Below are 25,548 nucleotides of genomic sequence, written 5' to 3' on the forward strand. Positions count from 1 at the left end.
GCGCTGCGGGGCTGTGCCCCGGCCCGGCCCGGGCGCGGACTCTGGCGGAAGCCGTAGGGTCGGGCCCGAACGGCCGCTGCTGGTGGGAGTGGCTCTCCCAGGCGCCGCTGCCGGGGTGCCTGAGCCCGGCTGCCCCCACGGTCCCGGCCCGGAACCCCGCACACGGCTCTCCCAGCCAGCCCCGGCCCTGAGCAGCGGGAGAGGCGCCGCCCGCGCAGGCCGGGCCCCCCCCCCCGCCGCCTCCCGGAGCGCAGCCGGGGCCCGGCGGGTTCCCGGGCGCAGGCCGCAGCAGCCAGCAGCCCACTCGCTTGGCCTAAGCTCTGTTTATTCAAAGGACAGCCAGGGCAGCGGGACCCGGGTGCTCACGGCCCACCCTCCCAGGCTGGTTCCTCATCCCAGGCTGGCCACGCTTTCGGGTCAGCCTGCGAGATCGGGATGGGGGTTCTGAGGTCAAGACTGGCACTCTGTGCCCGGGGAGGAGGAGAGGGGAAGGGCTCTCCTGCCTGCAGCAGCTTCCTCTGCCATAGCCCAGCTTCACACAGCCTGACTGACCCTGCTGCAGGCCCTCAGCCGCCGCCCCATCCACAGCCAGCCTACATCTTCGTGGGATCCTCTGGGATGGGGTGGTTGTACAGCACTGGGGGGTGCCGGCTCGCAGCGGGCGTGGGCAGGATGATGGGGGGCGAGTAGGGCCCCCGCTCCGGCCAGCACAGGTCCACGATGGGGTAGAGCTGGCCCTGGAACTCAGCCTGGAAGGTGTAGATGGGGCTGAGCTCGTCGGGGTGGTCGGCGCTGTAGAAGGTCAGCTCGCCCTTCTCATAGTGCAGGTAGATGCCGATGCGCTGGGGCCGGGTGGTCAGGGGCAGGGTGACCCGTGGGGTGCTGAAGGCCTCGTAGACCTTCCCTTCCTTCAGGCCAATAAGCCACACGCCATTTTCGGGAGACTTGCTGAGCTTCCCTTTGCGGCTGACCGTGCCCTTGATGATACCCAAGCGCCAGTGGTTCCTGGTGCCCACAATCACCTCCCAGTAGTGCTGGCCACAGGAGAAGCCCTTGCAGGTGAGGATGCAGTTGCTGGAGTCGAAGCGCTTGGGGTTGCTGTCCCGGCGCTGGTACAGCCCACACTGCACCACCGTGTCGCCCTTGAAGAGCTCCAGGAGGGGATGCGCTGTCACCGGGTCCAGCTTCAGCGTCTCTGGAGCTAGGAGGAAAGCAGGCAGGTGTCAGGCCCAGCAGCAGGCAAGGGTCTGGCTCTGAGCCTCTCTGGGGCCAGCACAGCTCAACAAACGGGCCCTGCTGAGCTTTAAGCAGCCAGAGCAGGCTGCTCCCAGCATGAGACACGGCCAGCCACTGCTCCAGGAGCTCTCCAGGGGTAGGGAACACATGTGGAGAGCAGGACAAGAGGCTGGGGCAGCGTGCTGCAGGCTGGGCAGCCTGTCCCAGGCGCAGGGAGCTGGGGCTCCGGCACGTTGCCAGCAGGACAAGTCGGTACCTGGAAGGACACGGCGGTGCAGGCGCTTCCACACCGTCATCTTGATGTCATCCTGGTGGAAACAGGGCTTGAAGGACACGGGGCTAAAGATGCCATCGCCGGGCGGCAGGCTGGGGAGCTCTGACCTGGAATGACACAGGTGACAGGGACAGTGTGCGACCTCTTCTCACCTGGCTGCCGTGATGGTGGAGCCACCGCACGGAGCCACCTGCTCCTGCCCCCGCTGGGGCTGAGTGCGTGGCTCTGGCTCTGGCTGCCACCACAACAGCAGTGTCTGTGTGGGGCTGCCCCAGCAATGCTGAGACGCCGCTGGTGCGGAGGCACTGCCATCCCCGCTGGTGCTGCTGGGTCCCAGCACTCACCTGAACTGGGAGGAGCCGTATTTCTGGAAAACACAAGAGAAAAAGAGAGAGAGTCCGTGGTGGGAGCAGACAGACTGGCAGCTCTTCCACATGGTCACAGCTCCGCACATCCGTGCCCCAAGCTTGTGAGGCCAGGGCTCTCCTCTCCTGGGAGAGCTGAGGGCACAGCCTCTTGTGGCTCTCCCACCACAAGGGAAGGGGGGCAAGGGTTCCCACCACAAAGGGAAGCGGGCCTGAGGGCTGGAGACCCTGGCTGGACCATCACTGCCTTTGCTGGCAAGTGCACTCACCCGGATGAAATCAAGCTGGCTTTCATTGCTGAGTGCCTCCAGAGCGCTCTGCATCTCTCTAAGCCTCTGCAGGGCCTCTGATGTCTGCTTGACCTGGGACTCAATGCAGGCTATGATCTGGGCTGCCTTCCCCTCGACGCTCTCCTGGAAGGTGACCTTCTCCTCATCGATGTACCTGTGCAGCTCCTGAAATTCCTTCCGGATCACCAACTTGAAGACATCTGCCTCGTTCTGCCAGGGGAAGGCATGGGGCTGGGCAGGGCTGCCTTGCCTCATCCCCTTCACCCACTTTTCAGTTTCAGAGATGCCACCAACATCAGCGTGTCCCACCGAGCTGCCTTCTGCTGGCTTCCCAAGCAAAGAGCAGCTCTCCACAACAGGCTGTACCTTGTTTCATCCTGCTGTCCTCACCACCCTGCTACGCCCGCCTTACTTCCCCAGATTTTGGCTTCCTAAATGTCCCAAGCAGCTCTACCAGAGCCCTGAAAGAGCTCTTGGATCCTGCAGCTCCCAGGGAGCAGCCTGCATCCTGGGCTAAGGGGGGAGAAGAGTGCAGCTCCTCTTTCACTCGGGTTAAGCCCTTCTGAGGAGCCCCACGCGGAAGCTTTGGGCTCAGAAGGGATGCCAGGAGGTCCCTCAGAGACATGTACCGTGTGGGAAACAGTCATGCAGCTAACCCAGGCATAAACCAATGTGAAACCAGCAGGATTACTCCGCCTGGGAAGCCTGCTCTGAGCAGGGTCCTTCCCACCCATTGTCTCCCCACCTCCAAGGACACTGGGTCACACCAGCTCTGCCAGGGTGCTCAGTGAGGGTTACGTCACCCGATCGAAAAACAGGGCTGTGCCACCAGAGAGGGGTATGTCGCCCTTCCCAAAAACAGCTCCGTGTTTAACCCCCAAGTTTGGTGGGGAATGTGAACCTTGGGGAGAAGGGTAAAGAGAAGGAGAGGAGGAGCACTGGGGAGACCCAGGAGCAGAGGTTGCTCCGGGGTCTGTGTGGGATGTGGAGGACTTGGGGACACAGGCTCCCCCTGCACAGGGCACTCACTGCGATGCGGCTCTTGTTGTTGATGAGCTTGCTGAAGTGTTCATCCAGGTTCCTCTTGTACTGGTGGACGTCAGTCAGCAGCACAGCCAGCTCCTCCTGAAAAGATGGCGAGACCCCAGTAGGAGGGACATCTGTGGCAGCCTCCCTGACCACAGCCCCCCCCGCAAGGAGCACCCTGCCCTCAGAGCCCATGTTCCCATAAGCTTTCGGGGGCCCTGCACATCCTGCTGACCTTGACTCTTCTCAGCTAGAGGCTTTAGGGTGGCCAGAGGCAGGGGAGTGCTCAGAGCATCACCCCAATCTGGATGCTCCCACCCCTGACCCTCCGTGGCTGCTCCGCGCCGGGCGAGCGGGTGCCAAGCGGCTGCAAACCGGCACCGGGCTGGCGGCACGTCCCTGGCGCTGGGGCCAGAGCGTTTGGGGCGCCGCCTGCTCTTATCTCCCCGGTGCCAGGAGTGGAGGGGACGGGTGCCCCTGTTCTTTTTCCATTCCCGGGGCTTTCATGTGATGCTGGGCAGGGGACGCCAGCTGTTTACTCTGCCTGGCTGGGGCTGCTGTTTCCCTGCTCTCCCGCGGCACCTTCCCCCAGCCCTTATCTCCAGGCTTTTTCTGATGGTATTTGGAAACAGGCTTGAAAGGCCCCACCGACACTTCCCAGCTCTCCCAACCACCACCAACCCTGAGCCCTCGCAGCTGGGGATGTGCTCAGCCTGCAGAACCTCTGGCTGTGCTGCGGGACCGCGCTCCCCATGCTGGTGCCGGTTCCAGCCTGCCCTTGAAAGAGCTTTGGCCAGCAAGCACCGGAGGTGCCCCTCACCCCCACCCCAGCAACCCCCTCCAGCCCCCTGCCAAACCTTCATCCGACAGTAGGCAGTAGAGATGGGGGTGATCTTGTGCTGGCGGTGGTCGCCGATGGTGCCGCACAGGCCGCAGATCACCTCCTGGTCGGCCTCGCAGAAGAGGCTGAGGGGGTTGTGGTGCGTGGGGCAGGACTCTCCGCCGGGCTCTGCCTCCCCCCGGCTCTGCAGCACCTCGATGAGGCGGGCCAGCGTGACGTTGGGCGGCGAGGCGCTGCAGTCCACTGTCTGGCGGCACACGGGGCACAGGAACTGCCCGTCCAGCTCTCCAGAGAGGGACACCACACAGGGCTTGCAGTATGAGTGCCCACACTGCAGCATCAGGGGCTCCTTGAAGACCTCCAAGCAGATGGGGCAGAGGAGCTGGTCCTCCAGCTCCTGGATGCTCATCTTCCGAGCCATCCTGCCACCTTCCTGCACAGACCTGGGCTGGGAAACACAGGGGGAGAGACCAGTCGTGTTCCAAGAGCAAGAGAAGCAGGGATGAGTAAAGACAGAGCTCAGCAGCTGGGGAAAGGGGACCAGAGAGACTCCTCCACCCTGTGGGCAGCAGCACAGACAGGCACAAACCCATTGCTGGGCTCCACACCAAGTCCCAGATGCCTCTTTGAACCCACAATGGGTTTGGGCTCTGGAGATGTGAGGTAACACCTGGCCATGGCTGCTGGACCTGCCTGAGGTGTGGGAAGTCACCACCAAGCTGTTCCCTGCTGGGCCTGCTACTGGGCAGAGCTGCCAGAGCCCCAGGCAGAGCTCCAGACCCACTGGCAGAGCTGAGAGACCCCCAGGGCAGGGCTGCCAGACCCCCGGGACAGGGCTGCCAGACCCCTGGGTCAGGGCTGCCAGACCCCCGGGACAGGGCTGCCAGACCCCTGGGTCAGGGCTGGCTGGGTCAGTGTGTGAGCAGAGAGGGACTTCCTGCTGAAAAATCCCAGGGCTGCCCTGCCCTGTATGCATCCCTGTGGGTCTCTGTCTCGTGGACATCCCCCAAAGGACTGGTGTCAGCCCCAGCGATGCACCAACACATAAGCAGACCAGAAAGAGCATGTTTGCCTGGGAGATGGGACAGTCACCTCCCAGTAAACACTGTAAGCTGGATCCAGCTGATACAAGGGTTGGGAAACTGAGGCACAGCGTGCTGGGCTGTGACTGTGGCTCACTCCCTTGAAACACACTGCGGTCTCTGGTGCCCACAGCACCCCACACCAGCACCCCTGCCAGCCCCGGGGCTGCGTGTGGCTGGCGTGAGCAGCATTGTCCTCCCTGCTGTTCCCAGCGCTGTGGGATGGAACAGTGAGGATCCTGGGCAAATCAAAGACACAACCTGAAGAAAATGAACCTAAAGTCAGAGACTTGGTGATTTCCCTGGGGAAAGGGGAGGCTGCGACCTGAGCTTGATGTTTATCACACATGGCTGCAGGAGCTCGGTGAAGCAAGGTCGGTCGTCAGCTTGTGACCCATCGGACACTGCAGGACCCCATGTGGGGAAACCAGCTCCAGCTGTTCCCTCTACTCACACAGACACACATCTGGAGACCCGAATGACAGCCTCCTGCTCGCCACACAACTCACCTGCCCCGCACTGCTTCCTCCTTGGGCTCGGCTCGCCCTGTCCCTCTGAGCCCAATGGATGTCACTCGGCTGCTCCCGGCCAGGCTGAAGGTTTCGGGTCCTTTGGAGGGTGGGCACGGCTGGCGGTGGGGCTGGGAGCCCCTCAGCAGGACGGGGAGCAGAGTCGCTCTCCTCCTGCGGCCTCAGCCCCGCCAGGGCCGTCTCTGCTCAGGGAGAGCCCAGGCAGCCTCCTGTCCCCTCTCCAGCTCGGAGGGCGGTGCCACACCCCCGCGCAGGGCAGCCAGGCCCCGGCACACGCATCATATGACGGCGCGGGCAGGAGCAGCGATAAGAGCCGGGGGCGTTTGGTGTTTGTCCCAGGCGCAGCCAGAAACCCCCAGGCCCGGCCCGGCTTCACCCATCCGCTCTGTCAGCAGGGACCCCTTCCTGGGCACAGCGCGGCCCTGCCCAGCTGGACAGACAGGCAGACAGAGAGACACACGGACAGGTAGATGGGCAGTCAGGCGGATGGACAGATGGACAGACAGACACAGAGACAGGCAGGCAGATGGACAGACAGGCAGATGGACAGACAGACACACAGGCAGGCAGACGGACAGACAGACAGACACACAGACAGGCAGACACACAGACAGGCAGACGGACAGGCAGGCAGACGGACAGACAGACAGACACACAGGCAGGCAGACGGACAGGCAGGCAGATGGACAGACACAGAGACAGGCAGATGGACAGACAGACACACAGACAGGCAGACACACAGACAGGCAGACGGACAGACAGGCAGACACACAGGCAGGCAGACACACAGACAGGCAGACGGACAGGCAGGCAGACGGACAGACAGACAGACACACAGACAGGCAGACGGACAGATGGACAGACAGACACAGAGACAGGCAGGCAGACACACTGACAGACCGACGGACAGACAGACACACAGACGGGTGGACAGACAGATGGACAGACAGACACAGAGACAGACAGGCAGACGGACAGACACACAAGACAGCCAGACAGACACACTGACAGGCAGACGGACAGACAGACACACAGACAGGCAGACAGACACACAGACAGGTGGACAGACACATTGACAAGCAGGCAGGCAGACAGACAGACAGACGGACAGGCAGGCAGATGGACAGACGGGTGGCTTTTCGTTTCACAGACACATGAGGCTACAGCACCCCGGTGGGAGCCGGGGCCGAGGGAGGTTTCCCTGACGGGAGGCGCCGTCCAGCCCCGGGGCAGCGCCGGGCAGGGAGCGCGGGGGGGGGGACAGAGGCGGCTCCGGCCTCGGCCCGGCGGGCCCGGGACACGGGAAGGCAGCGCGGCCCGGCCCGGCCCGGAGCGGCAGGACTACCGCCCCCAGGGGGCGCCGCGGCGCCCCGTGCTGCTGCCGGCGGCCTCCATTGGCTGACGGCCGCGCGAGGGGCGGCGGCCTCCCCGAGGGCCGCCGGCGCGTGGCTCCGAAGCGGCGTGTCGGGAGGCGGCCGCTCCTCGGAGCGTGATTGGCTGAAGGCGCGGAGCGCAGCGGGCGCCGATTGGTAGAAGAGGGGCAGGGGCGGGGCGGGGCCGGGTGCAGCTCTCGATGGCGGGTGGCGGTGCGCGGGCGATGCCTCAGGAGCGGCCGTTCCTCTGTCCGTCCCTTCCACCCCCTTCGTCCCCCCTCCAGCGGCTCCTGCGGACCCAGGGCCTGCGGGACATAAGCGGCGACGGAGGGGTGCGCAAGATGGAGCTGCAGCCCGGCAGCGGGCAGGTCGTGCCGCCGGCAGCCTCTGTAGCAGGTACCGCCGAGGCCTCAGGGCCTCCCCCCCCTTCCCGCTGCCACAGGCCCCGGACGGCGCGGGCAGGGCCGGTGCGGCCCGCACCGCCCGTGGTGCTTCGGGTGGGGGTGTGAGCTTGCGGGCCCGGCCCCGCGTCTCCTGAAGCAGCTTCCTCAGGCGGCTGCTGTCAGGGTTGCTCTGTGTGAGGCAGAGCCTGGCGTCCCTGGAAGGAGGGTGCCTGTGGTTTGTCACACCCGGAGTTGGGGGGGGGGGGGGGTCCTGTTCCCTGGGCTGTGTGGCTGGGCCTGCCCTGCGCTGGGGAAAAGGGTGAGGATGGAGCCTCCTCTGAGGGCACCCTGAGCCTGCCATGTTAGGGTGCTTACAGGGTGGCAGTCTGAGCACATTGGGCCTTACCGTGAGGTCAGAACAGGAGTTGAACTACATGGTGGTGTCTTTGTGCCTCAGCAGCTGCTCTCCCTTCCCAGTTATAGTGCTTGGGATGCTCTGTGTGACTGCTGGTGGCTGACAGATCAAGCAGGAGGGCATCCCAACCTTGGGAAAGGTGGGATTTCCAGGTCCCACCTGTGGGCACGGGGTGGAGATGAAGTTTGAAGCTCAGAGTGATTCCTGGGTGCTGTGTCAGGGGAAGCCTGTTAGAGGAGGTTTTCCAACAGTGGGAGCTGGAGTTACCTGTGCAGCAGCGAGGAGAGTGGCAGAGCTCATCAGGGCATGTTTTCTCCTTTATTTCTCTTTCCAGGGCTACAGCTTTGATTAGGAAAGGCTTTGTCATCAGATAATTAGGATGTTTTAATTTCTACAGCTGAAGTTTCCAGCATTTAAAAATGACTTCCCTTGATTAAGTGGGGGTCAGGACTGTGAAGCAGCTGCTTGGTCTGGTGCTGATGTTAAAGTGCAGTTAACACCACTGGCTACTGTGACCAGATCTTTGGTATAAAACAGGAGAGAAAAGAGCAGGATAAAGGGGTGGCATTGCAAAACCAGTTCATGGTGTGCTACTGATGGTACTGTTACTGGCACAAAATCAGACTCTTGTTTTCTCTTCACTCCTTGCTTTGGGCTGCACAGTGAACTACTCTGGGTACCTGAACCACCAGAATGAGCCCTTCTGCACAAACTGCTACAGCCGGTTTCCCAAGCTGATGAAACTTGGAAAAGGTGGGTTTGAGCTGAATGCTTTGTCCTGGGAGTTGGGGCTGCGAAGGCATGTCCCTTAACCTGAAAGACACCACGCTGCAGTTATTTGAAACCTTTACACCTTGTCAGTTGGGTCCCAGTGTCTCCTGCTTCCCACAGGCAGCGGTCAGTCTGGGGCTGAGCCCCCTCTGCCCTGCGGTGGCAGTGAGGGTGCCTGCTCCTGGCCTGCAGTAGCTGCTCATCTCCCCTGAGAGGAGAGGTCCCTGTTTACTGTTGCAGGCTGCCATGGTAATTCATAGCAGGGCAATCAGCCCTTGGAGTTGCTGAGATAGGAGCTACTAAGAGGTTGGTTTTTTTCTTCCAGGCTTTAGGAGCAATTGTTGCTTGGTGTCAGAGGGTTGCAGTTCTCATGGCTTTCCCTTTCTTGCTGTGACAGACATTACACTGTGGGGCCTGGAAATTGGGCTGCTGACCATGAAGAAGGGAGAGGTAGCGAGGTTTGTCTTCACGCCCAGTTACGCCTACGGGCGGTGGGGCTGCCCCCCCCTCATTCCCCCGGACGCCCTGGTCATGTTTGAAGTGGAGCTGCTGGACTTCCTGGACTCGGGGGAGTCCGACGCCTTCTTCGAGTTGACCCCAGTGAGTTGCCTTAGGTTTAGTCCCTGGTTCAGGTCTCAAACCTGGTGTTTTCCTTCCAGCTAGGCTTAGCCTAACTGCAGGTGCCGCTGCCCAGCCCGGCCTGCTCGCTCTGTGCTGGTGCAAACCCCTGCCCTTTAACGTGCCTGCCACACAGCGTTGTGCTTGCTCCCCGTGTAAGCTGAGCGCTGCCTTTGTTCGCTCTCCTGCGCCCCAGCCGGTGGAGTAACTTCTTCCTTTCGGCTTTGCAAGAAACCTCGTGGTTTCACTAGAGGGCACCGTGTCCCAGGAGTTTCTCTGGAGGAACAGCAACAAGCTGTAAAAATCCTGCTCACTGCAGCGTCCAGGTGCCCCTCCAAGCCTCCCCAGCCTTTGTCTCCATCGCTTGGCCGTGCTTCCAAGTGCTCCTTCACCTGCTCACCTTCCTCCCTGCTGAGTTTTGGTGTTCCTGTTAATCCCCCTTTGCACAATGAGGGCTTTGCACTGTGGTTGTGAGTCAGTGGGTGGCTCCTAGGCAGCAGTCTCTGTGCTGCAGGCCCCCCTCTTTCTCTCTGCCTTCTGCACAGGCCATGTTTACCACACAGAGCCCTGTGAGCAAGCCACACTTGTTGCAGGAGAGCTCACTGCCCTTCCTGCCAGCTGCCTGCCCTTCCTGGCCGTCTGACCTCTTGCTGTGAGCTGGCTCAAACTTCAAAACCCAGCAGAAAACCCCTCCCTCCATTTTTAATTGTAGGGGGTTATCGTGTTGATGGCTGTGTGGGTGTCAAGCCAGGCCAGGAGCTGGCCTCAGTCAGCCATCCTGGGCGATGCAGAGTTGTTGGAGGAGCCTTTCAGCTGGCATCACCTTTTGTGCCACCAATAGCTGTTGTATTAACTGTCTGCTCTGTGCAGAGCTGGGCAGGATTTGAGAACAAACTCATGCTGCCCCCACCTCTCCCAGAGTCCCTTTGGTACTGGTGAGCTTCCTAGCCTGACTGGAGTTACCAGCACGAGGAGGGTGTTGTGTGGGTGGAAGGGGACTGTGTAGGACTGCCTTATCAGGGCTCTCTGCTTGATTTTGTTTCCTCCTGCTGAAGCTCAGGGATTTCTTTATGCAGGAGCAGCAGGATATGTTCCCACTACAGAAGGTGTTGAAAGTGGCAGACACAGAGAGAAAGTTTGGCAACTACCTGTACCGTAAGAAGAGCTTCATGGGTGCCAAGGACAGATACAAAAGGGTATGACACCAGAAGAAATGTGGGTTTCATTGTGCAGAGCTGTGAAAGCAGTGAATGTTAAGTACTAGCTCCCCCCCAAAAAGTACAGTTTAGAGATCAAATAGCTTAATTATATTTTCCAGGCAGCTTGTTATTTAAGAAGGGCTCTTAGACACCTGCTTTTGTGTGAGCAGCAGTCTCCAGGGAGGAGAAGGGCTGGCAGAAATGGGCAGAACTGTTTTCCTTCAGGCTGGCTCCCTGTGGGCTCTGGAAGCGTGCACCTCAGCACCTGGAGAGCCTGGAGTGGTGTGTGTGGCTGCCTGCTGAGCTGGAGCCCTGAGGGTCAGCTCAGAGGCGTTATGCTGCAGCGCAGCCTTGTCTTGAAGCAGTGGTGGCTGCTTTGAGAAGGAATCTGGAATCCCTTTGGATGTGGATGTTGCTGGCACGCTGACTTTATTGTTAGCCTTCCAGTTGGGTATCACCCAGTAGCTGAGGCTGGCAGGAACTTTGGGGGGTTGTACACTCTGGCCCACTGCTGAAGGCAAGGCTGTGTCTGTTCAGGTTTTGAACACCTCTGAGGCTGGAGGCTCCCAGCCTCTCCTGGTGGGGGAAGGCTGGGTTAGTGCCAAGCTGGAATGTGTCTGACTCTTTCAGAGGTAGTGAGGTTTTAGGAGATTCTTCTTCCCTCCACTCAGAGTTGGTTTTCCTTGGTATTTTTGTAACAAAAGTACTTTAAATTACCTTTCTCTCCCATCCTTGTCTTTAAAATCTGAGTCCTCTGTGTACTTGTTTTTTATTCTGCTGCTTTCTAATTCCTTGATGAGTTCCCAGACCTCAGTCTTGAGGCAGAGCTGGCGAGTCCTGCTGCTGATGCCATGCAAGGTGTGTAGAGCTCTGATTATCATGACTTTTAGCTGACCTAGGTAAGCAGGAACAGGGGTGTAACAGATCTGTTGTGTGCTAGTTCTTTTTCCCTTGTCTGCTCAGGCGTTCTCCATCCTTGGCCGCAGCCCTTCCAGTGAGGCAGAGCAGAGTCAGATCGATGCCTCCAAGGTGCTGGTGCTCCTGAACCTCTCCCTTACTTACCTGAAGCTGGAACGTCCTGCCCAAGCTCTGGCATATGGAGAGAAGGTCTTGGAGATCGACCAAAGAAATGCCAAAGCGCTGTTCCGCTGTGGCCAGGTGGGCAGGAGGACGTTCCCCTGGTAGCCACCTCTGGGGTTCTCACTGGGGAGAACCTTGAATGAAGCAAGGAGAACCATGAAGGTCTGGGCCAGGCAGCCTCAGCTGCTGCAGGAGGTGGTTTGTCTGCACCTGACCTTGTGGCAAACCTGGCTGTGACAGTAAATGGGTCACACAAGTCTTCCCATGGGCAATTCCTGAGCTGCCTGGGTCTGTCTCAGAAGTGGCTGTAGCTCTGCATGTTTGAGTCCTGAAGAATGGCAGTGAACCTACATTTACCCCATGACATGTGTGTCTTCTTTCCATGGCAGGCTTGTCTCTGCATGACAGAGTACGAAAGAGCCCGGGATTTCCTGACCAGAGCTCAGCACATCCAGCCATTCAACCACGATATCAGCAATGAGCTGAAAAAGCTGGAAAGGTGAGAGAACTCCTCCATCCCTGTGCCATTGAATGCTTGGGCAGGCAGGAACACCCACTGAAAAATATTTAAAATGTTAAAAAAAACCCCACAAACCCAAAGTTACTGGGTTAGTAAGTGACTAGAGAAAATGCAGGTTTCTTTTAGGGTGGGGACAGCTGATCTGAATGTTTTGCAGGCCCTGTGGTAGCAGGTGCTGGGTGAGAAGCTGAGAGCACCCCCTCTTTCCCTCTAGTGCTGGGGGTGGGGGTGTTGTGCACTCTGTGAGTAGATGGGTCTGGCAGGGAGACAGGGGCTGCTGAAAGGTCTCAGACCCACTGACCTGCCATAGACGAGTGCTCGAGCTGATAGCATTCTGGGTTGATAAGCATGGTTTGCATTACCTGTGGTTAACAGTGGCAGTTCTGCATGCAAGTGCCTCAGTGTGCAACTGCTTATGTGTGTTCCAAGTGAGTTTCTTGCTGTAGTAAGTGAGCCACCCTGAGTACGGCACAGTCCTGCCAGTGTTAGTAGTGCCCTCGCCCCACCGAAACAAGGCTAATGCTAATCTCTGCCCTCACTCTCTTCCCTGTGCCCATGAGAAAGCAGGTCTGGCTGGCTGCTGTTCCCAGCTAATGCTGTGGGTGTGCTCATGTCCTGATGCTGGAAGCCTCATGTTCCTTTGGACTTGAGCAAAATATGTTGGTGTGTGGAAGAGAAATGTTGAGGCTGTGCTGTCGGGGAAGCAGCTGGCTCCTTGTCAGCTCTGACTCAGGAGATAGCAGCACGTACAGCTAACACCTGTATCAGCAGGCTGAGAGCACACTAAACCACTGCTGTCTCCAAGCTTGTTTCAGTGCCAGTTAAAATGGCATGACAAGGAGGAAAGCAGTATAAAATGGGTTAAGACGATGTTATTGGGTGTTGCTAATTACACCACACCTCAGTCTGGATCCTGTAATCAAGCCACCTTGCCTGAGAGAACTTGTAATGTGATCTGGCATCTGCTTCAGAAATGGACTGTGAACCAGAATCAGGTTCCTAAAAGGCTTCTCCCTTCCTGTTGAGTACATTGACAGGTTACAGAGGGGAATGCTGTGTGTTAATCAATAACTGCCTGTTGCTGTCCAAAACAGAACTATGAAAAGCATCTGTTTGACCACTGAACCGGTGGTTCTTGGCAAAACTCATGTCACTGACAGCAAACCAGGCAGAATCCAGGGTGAGGACTCTGGAACGTGCATCTGGCACCAGCTGTAGCAGCCTTATTGGCTCAAATTCTGTGGCTGGATGTGGCATTGGTGTCTGAAGGCTTGCATTGAGCCAAAGCCAGAACAAAATGGGGTTGGCTCCAGCACCTGTTGTGAACACACACCCCTAAACATGAGGATCTAGATTTCCTGCTGTGGTAGGTGTGTGAACACACCATCCACAGCGTAGGTGGGTACCCCGATACAGTCACTTTGACAGCTGTGGCAACATCTGTCAGACTTACAGAAGGGATCTTGGGAAGGAATGCTTGGGGGTTCTGGCCCTGGGTGCTGGTGACAGGGCAGAGGGAGCGTCAGCTGATGTCACGCTTGTGCTGCTCCTGTTGTGTTGCAACAAAACCCTTTGGGTTTGATCTGAGGTGGTAGCAGATGCTGGAAAGCTGCCTGTGTGGCAGGAAAGCTGCCTGTGTGGCAGCCACTGGTCCCTGGGACCGTGCTCAAACCGAGTCATGCTCTGGCTCTGTGATTGCTCACCACTGAGTTGAGAGCACAGAGCACTTGGGGGATGCTGTGCTTGGAGAAGCAGGATTAAAATGGAGCTGTCTGGGAAGCATTTGCAATGCTAATGTGACACTGGCAGGGAAGTGGTATGGAGGAGGAAGCATCTGCCCTGTCATCCACTTAGTCTGCTGTCTCCTCCCATCCTCTGCCCAAATCCAGTGGCAGTGATCCTGGAGTAGGGAACTTGGACAATGTCTTCTGCTAGGCACTGGAGGAGCCTGCATGAGGAGTGGTACGAATGAGGAGACATCAAACTAGACCACAGGGTTCAGGGCAGGGTTCCTCTGCACCATCACGTGCTTACAAAGCTGGTATAGAAGGGATCTGGCTACCCAAAGTGAAATGATCTACCTGGCTGAACAGCAGAGAAGACACCCAAGGTCTGGGGATAAGGCACAGTGTTTCCAGCCTTCTTTCCCTGACGTGGCATGAAGAAGGGTTCAGAGGAGCTGCTGCTCTGCCACCAGTACACAGAGAAAAATCTCAGAGGTGTGTTTGTGGCTGTGGCCCTGTGGGTTGGGAGGGCAGGCTGCAGCCCTGACACACTGTGTTGCTTTGCAGCTGCTACAAAGGCTACATGGAGAAGGAGAAAGAAATGTGCCGCCGAATGTTCACCCCTCTTGACTCTTCTTCTAGCTGACCAGCAGTGAAGGTAGGCAAGCTGTGAAACAGGCTGAGGTCTCCCCACGCCTGTGTCATGTCTGAACTGCTTCCAGGTGAGGAACCTGCTGCTTCTCTGTGTGGGGGCAAAATGGGCAATGATGGGAGCATGGGAAGGGGAAGAGCTGGTGGTGGGGTGAAATGCTGGTGCGTTTGGGAGAGCTTTCCTGCAAGGCTGGCGTGGGACAGGAGCCTGAAACTGGCAGCACCAGAGTAAGTTTGGGTTTGATTCTTCTGCTACTCCTTGTGAGAGCCAGGGGAGAAATAGCTGTGTAGTCAATTAAAAGGAACAATGGGAAAAGCTCTGTTCCTGTCAAACTTAAGAACTGGATTTCCTCACCACCACCACCCCCCCCCCCCCCCCCCCCAAGTGCTTCTGCTGGGATCTGTTGGCATGCCTTACTTCAGGACAATCTAAGTGCTTCATTTCTGGGAGTTTTAATGTTTAAAAAAAAAACCCTGTTTGTGTAGAATTTCTCAAACAGATATTTTTGGGCTCTGCAAAGCCTTAAATCTTCCAGCAAAGTTGTCAGGTTTATAAATGCACAAAGGCTCTTTGATCTTCTTTATTTTGTCAGAATCTTGGGGGGGGTGCTGGGGGAGCGGATGCCTTCGCTGGTCTCTTGCCTCAGGGTAAACTCGAGGGAGAGAGCTGCAGGGAGTGACAGCAGCCTCCTGTCAGAAGCATCCCCAGCTCCAGGCCCTCAGCTTGCTGCCTCTCTGATGCAGGGCAGGCAGCACCTCTTGTAGGTGACAAGTCCTGGCGGCCTTTCCTCCAGCAGCAGGGCAAGTGTGGGTCTGGTATTTAACATTGGCTCTTTTGTCTGCTTGTGAGGAAGCTACAGGTGGGTTTGAGGAGGAGGTTTGATGGAACAGCTGCTTCCTGCAGCAGCACAGCCCTCTCAGGGACACAGCTCCCTTCCCACTGCCCTGTGCCCTTGTCTGAGCTGGGCATGTTGCTGAACTGCCCCAGAGCACAAATCCTCCTGCTGTGGGCTCAGAATGGGATGGATTGTGTCTGTTCTCAGGTACCAACCCTGGTGAGGAGCTGTGAGGGGGAGGGTGGGATTTGAGGCCAATGAGCAGACTTGCCAGCACGTGCAGGAAGTCTGTGGCTCTGGCCTTGGCAAGGAGGTTCTGTTTCTCTGCTTGAATTTGATGCCTGCAGTTTGGAAGTGTATAGGCCTTGGATGTCATGTCTGAGGGCAGCATGTAGTGGTGCCTGACTTGGGAAGCTTCTTGTGTCCATCTGTGTGTCCACTGGTGCTCTTTGTGGTAGGAGCTCAGAGTGACTGGTCACCAGACAGGTCCCTTGGTGATGGAGGACTCCAAACTCAAGCCTTCCAGACAAACATAAGTCACTGACCTACACAGGAATCTGCTGGTTGTAAGGAAGAGGCTAACTGGAGGTTGCTTTGCTGCTGCATCTTGTAAGTTCTTTGTGTGCTGGTTGAGTGAAGCACGACCCTCCCATTGCTCTGCAGAGCTGCTTCATCCTCTGCCCTGTGTGTTTGGATGGTCTGTGAGGTGGTGGGATCAAGCCAGCAAAATCACAGCAGTGAGGGAAGGCTCCTGTGTACCCCTTGGCAGGTGCTTTTTTTAGCTTGCAAGCCAGGCAATGCTTAATGACTGGGAGTTGTGGCTGTGGTGTTTCTTCCCTCCTGACACACTGCCACATCCCTGCTCCAGAGCTCCTTCCTGGGAGCCTTTGCTGTACCTCTGGGTGAGTTCTGCACTGGTTGCTTTGTTACAGGATGCTCTGCACTCACTAAGCCAGGGCTGTGTGGCTGTGTTTCTTGCTTCACATATGGGCAGTCAGACCAAGAGACACCTGAGTACCTTCCCCCTGCACAGTCCAGTTCCAGTAACTGCTACAACCATCTTGTTCAGAACATGCTTTCTTCTTGTGTAACCAAGTTTCAGGGCAGAAGAAACATTTCCCTTGATGAAATTCAAGGCCACTTGTGATCCTTCCTGCAGGAATTAAAAAAAAACAAAACCCAAACAACCCAACCCAGAAAACCCAACACAAAACTCAGGAGAGAGAGAGGCACAAGCACTTTCTTAAATCCATCCTGCTGCAGCTCCTCGTGCATACAGCAGCTTGGGTCCTGTGTTTTAGCCCTCTTTGGGTTGGAGTTATTGTCTGCCTCCATACCCTTTGTGCAGTGCCAGGTTACCTGGGACACATGTGGCTGTAAGTCCTCCTCAGTGTCCTCTGAACTGGGTGTGCTGTGGGACAGGGAGGGGTCACAGGACAGAATGTCATATTGTGTTGCTGTGGTCCTTCATGATCAAGAGCACCTCCCTAGAAATGCCTGGATTCCTGTAGAGGGTCCTTGGTGACTGGTTTCATCCCAGAGAGAGGAGTCTCTGAGCTTTTTCTAGTTATTGCTGTCATTAAAGGTGGGCCAAAGTTGGAAAGCTGGCTGTATTCTGGATCTTGATATGCAGGAGAAGCAGCCTCAGTAGTTGAGAGCACAGGGAAGTGTTCCAGGGAAAACAAACATTGCTGAAGTTATGACAGGAAGTTGAGGACTCTGGTTGGACTCATGATTGCTGTGAAGAGCAGGGTCTAGCAGCTCTGAAACCAGAACTGGCTGCAGGACTGGGGCTGTGTCACCAGGTAGAAGAGACTATAATTGGGCTTAAAATCAGCAGCACTTGCCAGTTAAACTGACTAGAAAGCTGAGAGAGACTCGCAAATGAACTCAGAACATGCCTGACAGTCAGAACTCCTGCTTGGGAAAGCCTCAGACTTGGAGTAAACAGCAACTTTCTCCTTCCCCTCCTGCTCTCCCTTATTACCGAGTACATCCCAAACGGGCCCCCTGCTGACGCTGTCCCTGCCCACTGCTGAACAACAGAGAACTGGCAGTTTTGCTTCTCCTTTAGAATATGCAAATCGCTGTACCACTGAGATGCCCTGTGCTGCAAGGAAGTCGTTAAGCATCTGCTTTGTGCTGAGCATTGCTGGAGTGAGTGGGAAGGCTTGAAGGATGACTTAATTAAGCATTCTCCTTGCTAAGCTGAGGAAGGAGAAAAGCTTTAATAAGGCTGGTTTGTGGGGGTTTTTTTTGTTTTCCCTCCAGCTCTCTTATCTTCCTAGGATCTCTCTCTTTTCAGAGGAGTTCCACAGTTCATGTTACCTGTGATACCTCTCTGGAAGGTTGGTAGACTCTGGTCTCCTCTAGAAGCTGTGGGTGGAGGAATGGCTGCTCGCCTGTGCTTAGGGGTGCTGTGACATGTTTGCCTCCTGCTCAGCCAGATACACGTCCCTAGCCCAGGAGCAGCTTTGCCCAGACTCTGAGCTCTGACCTGGGCTTAGAGCTGAGCCCAGGATGTGAAAGGGGAAGGAGGGAGACCTGTGCAGCACCTCAGTGCCTCACTGTGCCTGTCCTCAGTGAGGTGAGGTGAGGTGCTGCTCCCCAGCCACGTCAGAGCACTGCTGGGGCCCAGCTGCTCCGAGCCTGAGCCAGCGCCCCAGGCCTGGGGTTCCCCTTCACGTGCCAGAACAGGACGCTCCCCACTCAGGCAGGAAGCAGCAGGTTCCTGGGTGCATTCCCAGCTGCCTGCCAGAGGCCACCCAGCCTGCTTGCCCCAGGAAGGCCAGGCTGAGCCCCCTCTCAACACACTGTTAGTTCTCAAAGCTCTCACCAGCAGCAGGAAGATAAAACATGCTGCTGTTCCAAATAAGCAGAGAGTGAAAAGGATGCTGGGCTCTCTTTGTTCCCCTGATAATTCTTGATTTATCATGCAGGTAGAGTTTAAAGAGAATGATCTATGTGAAGATGTGAATTTCTATAAGAAGAAAGTTTTACTCCTGCAGAATGTGTGAAGTTCCTGGGCTTTGCTTCCAGCAGCAAGGAGACACAGGGTTATTTTAAGACTATTTTTTTATGAAGTATCAGTTTTAAAGTCTCCTTTCTCCACCCCTTGTGTTTAAGTTTTGTGATAAGCTGTATGAACTGTGAGTAAAAATGTTTTGTTATCTTGATGGGCAAAAAGGCAAACTGCATAAACCCACATCCAAGTAGGTAGTGACCAAACTGCATTTGGATGGGAGCTGGCTGCCAGTGCCTGGGACCAGACCACAGCCTAGTTGTGCTGGTAAACTGAGGCTCAGAAGCCCCTGGTGCTGCTTCTGGTCCTTCTCTCCCCAGGCAGAACTGGCCTGACTGCCACAAGCCCTCTGGTCAGAGGCTCCTGAAGGGGCTCCCTCTGAAGGGGGAGAAGAATATATTTCTCTTAGTCTTAAATCTAGGGATTTACAGCATCATGCCTTACACAGCAAAACCAAAGGCTACTTTCCATACTCTACTGTGTGTGCTTGTTCTCCCTGTCCAGTTTCTTGAAGGTGTGTTAAGTCTGGGGAGCTGGAGCCACACCTGTATGAGGAGGTGTGTATCTGCTTGGCCTTGGAGGACATTGCCACCTCCAGAGAGCCAAGGGTGGGGTTCCTCTGCCTGTTTATTTCAGAGGCACCTCACCCTGAGCAGACACACTCTGTGATCTGAGTTGCTGTGGGATGAGGGCCTGCAGTAGGCTGGCTGCTGTACCCCTGTATCCTGCCCACACTGGGGTTCCTGTCACTGCATGTGGTGTCCCTGTGCCTTGCTGCTTCAGTGTGGCACTGCTCTGACAGCTCTGCCACTGGGATTGGGCATCAGAGCCAAGAACAGCCTTCAAAGCAGATGGGAGCTGGAGTGCACCAGGAGGAAACTCAGTGCACAGTTGTGAAGGGCAAAGCCCCCAGGGCCTGGCATCTTCCAGTCTTCCCTGTGGGGACTTCCTGGTTTATTCCAGAGATGCTGCTTTGTTAGAGTGAAACTGCAGATTTTAGGTCCTCATGCCCTAGGCTGGGGAGATGTGCTCTCCTGAGGCAAGAGGGTGCTTTTCCTGCTCAGGAGCAGCGACACAGAGCAGCCGATGGGATCAGAGCTGCATCGATGCTTGGACTGGCACCATGGGTTGCCATGGCTGACATTAGAGCAACAGCACTTTGCACAAATAGGATGTTGATACTTGTCAGCACCAAGATGGGGGAGATACTAATGAGGACTTTGGGCCTGGGGAGAGCTGCTTTGGGCTGGCAGTGCAGGGAGTGCCTTGGCACTGCCGTGACCGGGATTGCAGAACTACAGTTATTGCCAGGAAGGGCAGACGTGACCTTCACGTGCCTCTCCCACTACCCACCCTGCTTTATGGTGGCTCTGCTGATTTGACAGACTGCTGAGTATTGTTGACATGAAAGTTATCTGAGCTTTTGAAGGACTGGGAGCCACTGTAAGGATCAGTTTCAGCCCAGGCTTGCAGGATGAAGTCCTTTCTGAGTCAGAAGTGCATGGTGAAGAGTTCATCCTCTCTTTCACCTTCCCATAATTGTCCCTTTTGTGAGACCTGCTCTCTGAGCAAGTTGGTTTGTTGCTTTGTCTGGGCACTGTTTTAAGGGAAGTTTTTAGAAATGCTTGGGAAGAGCTCTGCTTTCTGTTCCTCTTTTGCTTCTGGATCTTTGTCCTGTTGGAGAGCTGAGCATACTTGACAGATCCTCCTTCCATCATCTCAGGTTCAGGGTGGTAGTGCATGTCATCAGCATTCAGGGTCTCTGGAGTTAAGACTTGTTAAAGATCCCTGGAGAATTCATCCTGCTGCTAAGCTGTCTATCTGGTGTACAGGCAGTGCCTGGAACTCACTGTGGATCCCTCACAGAGCTGAGCATCATGACAAACTGACTTGTAAAGACAGAGGAGAAAAGCATGTGAGTGCAGACCCTTGATGGTGATGGAAGCTTGTGGAGCTTCCTCATTTGTATGAGGAGTAGCACATCTGCTCCTTGTGCCTTGCTCTGAATCTGAGTGTCTGTTGTGCCTGTGGTGGGGTTGTCCCTGGAGCAGCTGGTCAGAGCCTGTGCAGGCCTTTGGACACGGGGCATCTCTGAGCTCCTGCCTGCTCTTGTGCTGCTGTGCTGGGCAGACAGGCAGCGGTGAGTCACCTGAGGCACCAACAGCTGGGTGTCCCCAGGCAGTGTCCCCAGCCAGCATGTTGAGGAGTGAGGGAATGGCTGCTGGCAGAGGCACTTCTAGGGATGGCAGGGACCTGGTACCCTGGTTAGGTCACTTCCTGAAGGCACATGGCCATGGAGAGCTGCAGCCTGTCAGTCACCTCCTGGGGGGTCTGCACCGTGTGTTCCTAAAGGAGCCCATCAGCTGCCCGGTATCAGTGGGGTTTCTCTGGGCTGTCACTGCAGAGTGGTGGTTCCTCATGGACTGGTTGGAGCAAAGAGCACTTCTGGAGAGCTGCTGTTCCATGAGGTTTTCACCCTTTTGCTGAGCTTACACTCCAAACACAGGAACATGGGCTCTTGCAGCGTGCCTCTGTGGAGCTGTGGGGTGAGATGTGCCGTATCCTTCCGACTGCCGAGTCCCAACTTCCCTCCTTCTACTGATCGCAGGGCTGCCTGGGTGAGATGTGGGCCAAAGCACTACCAGGAAGGCATCCCACCTCCTGCAGCAGACATGAAAGTCTCTTCAAGGCCCTTCCCTGCAATGTGCATGCTGGGCCAGCTTTCCAGGCTGATCCCTGCAAAGCTGATGGTTTGATTGCTGCTTTTGAGGAACACTCTTCTCATGGGGAGGGGGGGGGCAGTTATCTCAATGCAGGGCTGCTGCTTCAGAGCCTGGCTGTAATGAGGGCTGGACTGGCAGGAGCTGTGCTTTAAGTACACGCTTCTTCCCCATCCCTTGTGCACTGGTGAAAACTTTACCTGCTGGTGTAGTGCCTGCGTGCCACTTGCCTGCAGCCCTGCTAGAGATGGGGGCAGGAAGGTGGGCAGCTGGGGAAGAAGCAGCAACAGTTCTTCATGCAAGAAAGCAGCTTGAACAAATTTTAAAGCCTTGGTTAAACATTAACTGTTAATTATGGTTTTAATGCAGAGTAAAGGTGACTGTGATTATCAGTGACCTGTGACATGGCATGTTGCTTACAGTAAATCCATGATTGACTGCCTTGTCCTCCTGAAGCCTGAGTTGAAATAGCTGGTACCTACAGAGCACTGCCCAGACTTCAAAGCCCCGTGTGCCTTGTTGGTTTGCAGGGCTGAGCTGCTGCCAGGAGAAGGAAACAACTCTTGGAGCAGAGTCCTGGCTGGAGTGAGCTGCTGTACCTGCCGGAGCAGCGAGCGCTTTGAACACGCTCCAGCCCTGCGTCTTCAGGCCGTGTGTTTCCCTTCCACTCCTCTTGATTGTGTAGCCATTAGGTGGGCATGAAAGAGATCCACTGATCAAACACCTCTGGAAAGGGCTTTAGGCTTTCAGTTTGAATTTTTTTTTTTTTAATTAGCTCCATGTAAAGACTTGATTACTTCAAATCACAGCTGTGAAACCAGAAGATTTACAGTTTGATCCTTTGTTTTGTGGTGCCTGAGAAGCTTCAGTAGCTGTGGGCTTATCCCCAGCTCAACACCCCAAACCACAGCAAATGGGCAGTGGAAACATGGAGTGATTGCCTCCTAAGAATGCCTGCTAGGGACATGTACAGGGGAGTGCTGCACGGGGATAACACCGGGCTGACAGGAGAGAGGAGAAGCCAGTTGCACTTCAACAGGAGCAAAGCAGCTTTTCTCTAATAACCTGCAGAACACATCCAGTATCATGACTGTTTCTGTTCCCTGCTGTGGAAACCTCTTTTCCTTGTCCCAGTTCCTACAACTTTATGCTGTGAACTGGAGAAAAGATGTAAGTGTCCTCCAACACTTTCTAATTTCAGAAGCTTCCTCTGCTTCTCCTGGTCAGAGGAGACACTAGGAAGTGCTGCTGTCTGGAAGCTGCATGTGGATATCTGGTGTTACAGGGATCCCTGTTACCCCTCTGTTTTGGGAAGGTTTGGCAGTAGCCAGCAGCCTGTAAGCTGTGACTGTAACATGGGACATCGAGTCTGGAGGAACCAGGACTGGGACCTTGCATCTGTGCTGAGAAATCCTTACTGGTCTGCTGCTGCTTGACTGGTCTGTGCTTATCCGAAACCTTAAACAGGAGCAGCCCTTGAGAGGGCCACATTGTCCTGAATCAGGCTGGTGGCTTTCTGGCAAGGTGACATTTGAGTCATGGGGTTTGTGTGGCTCTGAGCACGCTGACCAGACAAAACCCAGCTTCTTCAGGCTCACCAGAGGAGGAAGAGCAATCTGGCCAACCTCAGAGCTAGCCCTGCAGACCTGTTCCTTGCAGCCCTGATTATCCTGTGGTGCTTTTCAAGGATATATAACGAGCGAGGTGTGTATTGTGAGCATCATGTGATGCTCCATCTTCTCATCCCTAGCCTGTAAAGTGTGCTTCTTCTCACAACTGCTGCTTTTCCCCCTCCTCCTGGCCAGCAGCGCGTAAGCGGATATCCCCAGAGGAGCAGCCTTCCCTGCCTTGCTACTGGTAATGTGATTTATGTCTGGGCTGGAGCAAGCTGTGGTGGCCACAGCTGCTGAGGGGATAGCAGAAGCTATTGAGCTCCTGGTGTTCTTGAGCTGAGAGAAGATAGTGCATCTCTTGAACGTATCCCCCTTTGATCCTCCAAACTCCTGTGGAACACGGATAATGGGCTGTCTTGTGGAAAGATTTCCAAAGTTTCTACTGAGGTTTTTTAACCTTATTTTTCTTTGCCATTCATCCTATGGATGATGGAGGGATGAGGCTGACTGCTCAGCACTGGTCTGGTTCCATCTGCACTCTGACAGACTGAGGAAATGCCCTCTGTGTTGGTATTCCTCTGTGAGTGTCTTGGTGCCAGTTCCTGCAGCATCGTGAGCAGCAGGATGTTGAAATGGCCCTGGAAGTGTTTAAGGCTGGGTTGGATGAGGCTTTGGGCAACCTGGTTTATTGGAGGGTGTCCTTGCTCATGGCAGGGAGTTGGAACTAGATGATATTTGAGATTCCTTCCAACCCACAGCAGTCTATGTTCATATAAAAGCAGTGTGGATGTGTGCTGTGAGTGTTTTATCCTGGGTGCTTGCTGGCTTTGAGGACAAGAGGGACCTCCATGGCAGATCTCATAGTGTTTGACCAGCACTTAAAAACCAACTTAAGCAGCCTGCAAGGACCAGGGTGGGGAAGGTGCTGGTTCTGTCTGGAGGGGGAGGCACAGGGAAGGACTGGGAGAGGTTCTGAAGGAGCTGGTGGGCTTTGGGCAGCAAGGTTGGGGTAGCCATGTAGGAGGTGAGGCGGGTGCCCCAAGTCCTGACCCTCTGAAACACAGAGAAGAGGGTGGGAAAAATCACAGCTTAGAAACACTTCTGGTTTCTATGCAGAGAAAACGTGCCCAAAACCTAGGTACTGATTTCCTTCTGGGGAAGCTCTCGTGACCCTAAAGAGGGGTGGGGGTGGGGGCTGTGGGCAAGAGAAAGGGGCTTCACTGAACATGTCACCATCATGCTGCACTGGAACGCAGGCCTGGTGAGGACCTGACTGCAGGTGAGAGGGCTGGAGCAGGGGGACCTACAGGGAATGGCAGACTGGTGGCCCTTGGTGACACAGTGACACAGCTCTGCCCTGCAGACAGGAGGGAGATGTGGTCAAGGGGGGAGAGGCTGTAGAAATCTTGGGCAAGGACAACAGCATCTCCTCTAGGAGACACAGGCCTGATCTGAAGGCAAAGTACCCAGGCACTGGGCTTCCCAGGACTGGGATGGAAAAGCAGGATCAATGGGTAGCAGGGATGACCCTTCATAGGAGGGCCTGAGGAACATTTCCCTAAGGTGCACTCACCAGCTTTGAGCTCTTGTCACCTAATAAGCTGTTTCCTCCAAGTCTTGCATGGGGAAGTTGTATGAACTGTATGGCTGCAGTCCTTCCTCCTGGGCTCATCTGCAGAATTCTGGGTGAGTCTTGGGCACACTGCAGATGTGTGCTGGTAACTACTGACCTTTTCATGCTCAGATGGCATCAAGTGTGTGGGTGGTCCCTGTGGGAATGCTGACTGGGGTGTTTTGTTATTCTAGGACCTTACCTGCCGATGGAAGAGTTGTTCTTGGACAGAAAGACCTACCTCTGGGCACACAGAGGTCTTGACCTCACATCTGTGTTTTGGGAAGAGGAATAAGAGCACTGTCTTGTTTGAGGAGCATGGGGTGGAGGTGCTGTGTTTTACACAAACCCCAGTTTTCCTGAAGTTGGTTTTGTTTGCTGCGTTCTATGGCTATTTCTGGGAGAATCAAGACCTGCTGCTGGAGAGGAAGAGGAGTGCCCACTCTTCTGCCTTGCACATGCTTGAAGAAAGCTCTCCTGACATCTCTGCAGGTTCTGGGCTGCCTTCAGGGGACCTGTCAGTGGGAGCAGGGTGCCGTGAAGTTCTGTATTGTTTGTACAGGTGGTTCTTTAAAAACAACTTGTTGGATACTGGTTTTGTTCTGAGAAAATAAACCAGCCTGAGCAGTCATTCTGGGAGGACTTGTGCCAGCTTATTGTGCAAGGGTGATTAATGTCTGTCTCGGTGCAAGGAGCTGGAGTTTGGAAATAGGGTCTGGTTGGCTACTGCTCCCTTCTTGGGCAACAGCCTGTTCAGCTCTCTGCTTTGGCAGACTGTTGATAGGAGCGTTGGTACCAAATTTGGGATTACTTCAGAAGGCCAGCTCTGTCCCCTGCAGCTACTGCTGACATCCATAGCTTTGATGGGTTTGGTTTCCTTTGGGACCAGAATCCCTGTGGTGTGCCCTGTGTGTCTCTGAACGCACCCCTTTGTGGTGGGGCTGAGGCAAATGCACCCCAAATGCTTCCCAGTGAGAGGGGAGCAGGTGAGTGCACAGCTAGCCAGGAGCCAGGGAGCAGCAGGAGCCTGGTGACATGGCCTTGGCCCTGCCTGTGTTTGCCCAGATGGGTCATGTCTTCTAACTCTGAGTCAGTGCCTTCTGCCCCAGCGGGCAGGGACGGCTCTGTGTGCTCACCACAGGATCCAAAGTGGTCCCAAGTGTTCTTGTTCTGCCCCCATCTTCATGGCTTCTGGATTCCTACCACCATGCTTGGACGGTGCCTTGGAACAAAGCTCCCTCTCGGTGAGATACCCTGAAGATGAGGAACATACCCCAGAAGGTGAGGGGAGCCTCAGGCTGGCAGCACCTTGCAGGCACTGCTGCTTCTCCATGTGTTCTCATCCCTGTGCTGCAGGAGAAGGGGGT

At 55.8% G+C, this 25,548-nt stretch overlaps 2 protein-coding genes across 2 annotated transcripts; one reads left to right on the top strand and one right to left on the bottom strand.

Moving 5' to 3' along the window:
* Window positions 1-579: 579 nt before the first annotated feature.
* TRIM50 (tripartite motif containing 50) lies at window positions 580-4,453 on the bottom strand (the record flags this gene model as incomplete). The annotated part of the gene is made up of 6 exons (XM_084273039.1): window positions 580-1,201; window positions 1,493-1,617; window positions 1,855-1,877; window positions 2,145-2,375; window positions 3,195-3,290; window positions 4,049-4,453. 6 exons carry the CDS (start codon window positions 4,451-4,453, stop codon window positions 594-596), a joined length of 1,488 nt encoding a protein of 495 aa, XP_084129165.1. The 3' UTR covers window positions 580-593.
* A 2,764-nt stretch (window positions 4,454-7,217) lies between these two features.
* Window positions 7,218-24,392, top strand: FKBP6 (FKBP prolyl isomerase family member 6 (inactive); the record flags this gene model as incomplete). The annotated part of the gene is made up of 8 exons (XM_084273078.1): window positions 7,218-7,413; window positions 8,479-8,568; window positions 8,984-9,186; window positions 10,281-10,400; window positions 11,367-11,561; window positions 11,873-11,982; window positions 14,295-14,385; window positions 24,376-24,392. The coding sequence occupies 7 exons, from the start codon at window positions 7,218-7,220 to the stop codon at window positions 14,371-14,373; spliced, it is 993 nt and encodes a 330-aa protein (XP_084129204.1). The 3' UTR covers window positions 14,374-14,385; window positions 24,376-24,392.
* Window positions 24,393-25,548: the final 1,156 nt, after the last annotated feature.

The sequence above is a fragment of the Gallinula chloropus genome (genome assembly GCF_964237585.1).
Source record: "Gallinula chloropus genome assembly, chromosome: 19".
Taxonomy (NCBI): domain Eukaryota; kingdom Metazoa; phylum Chordata; class Aves; order Gruiformes; family Rallidae; genus Gallinula; species Gallinula chloropus.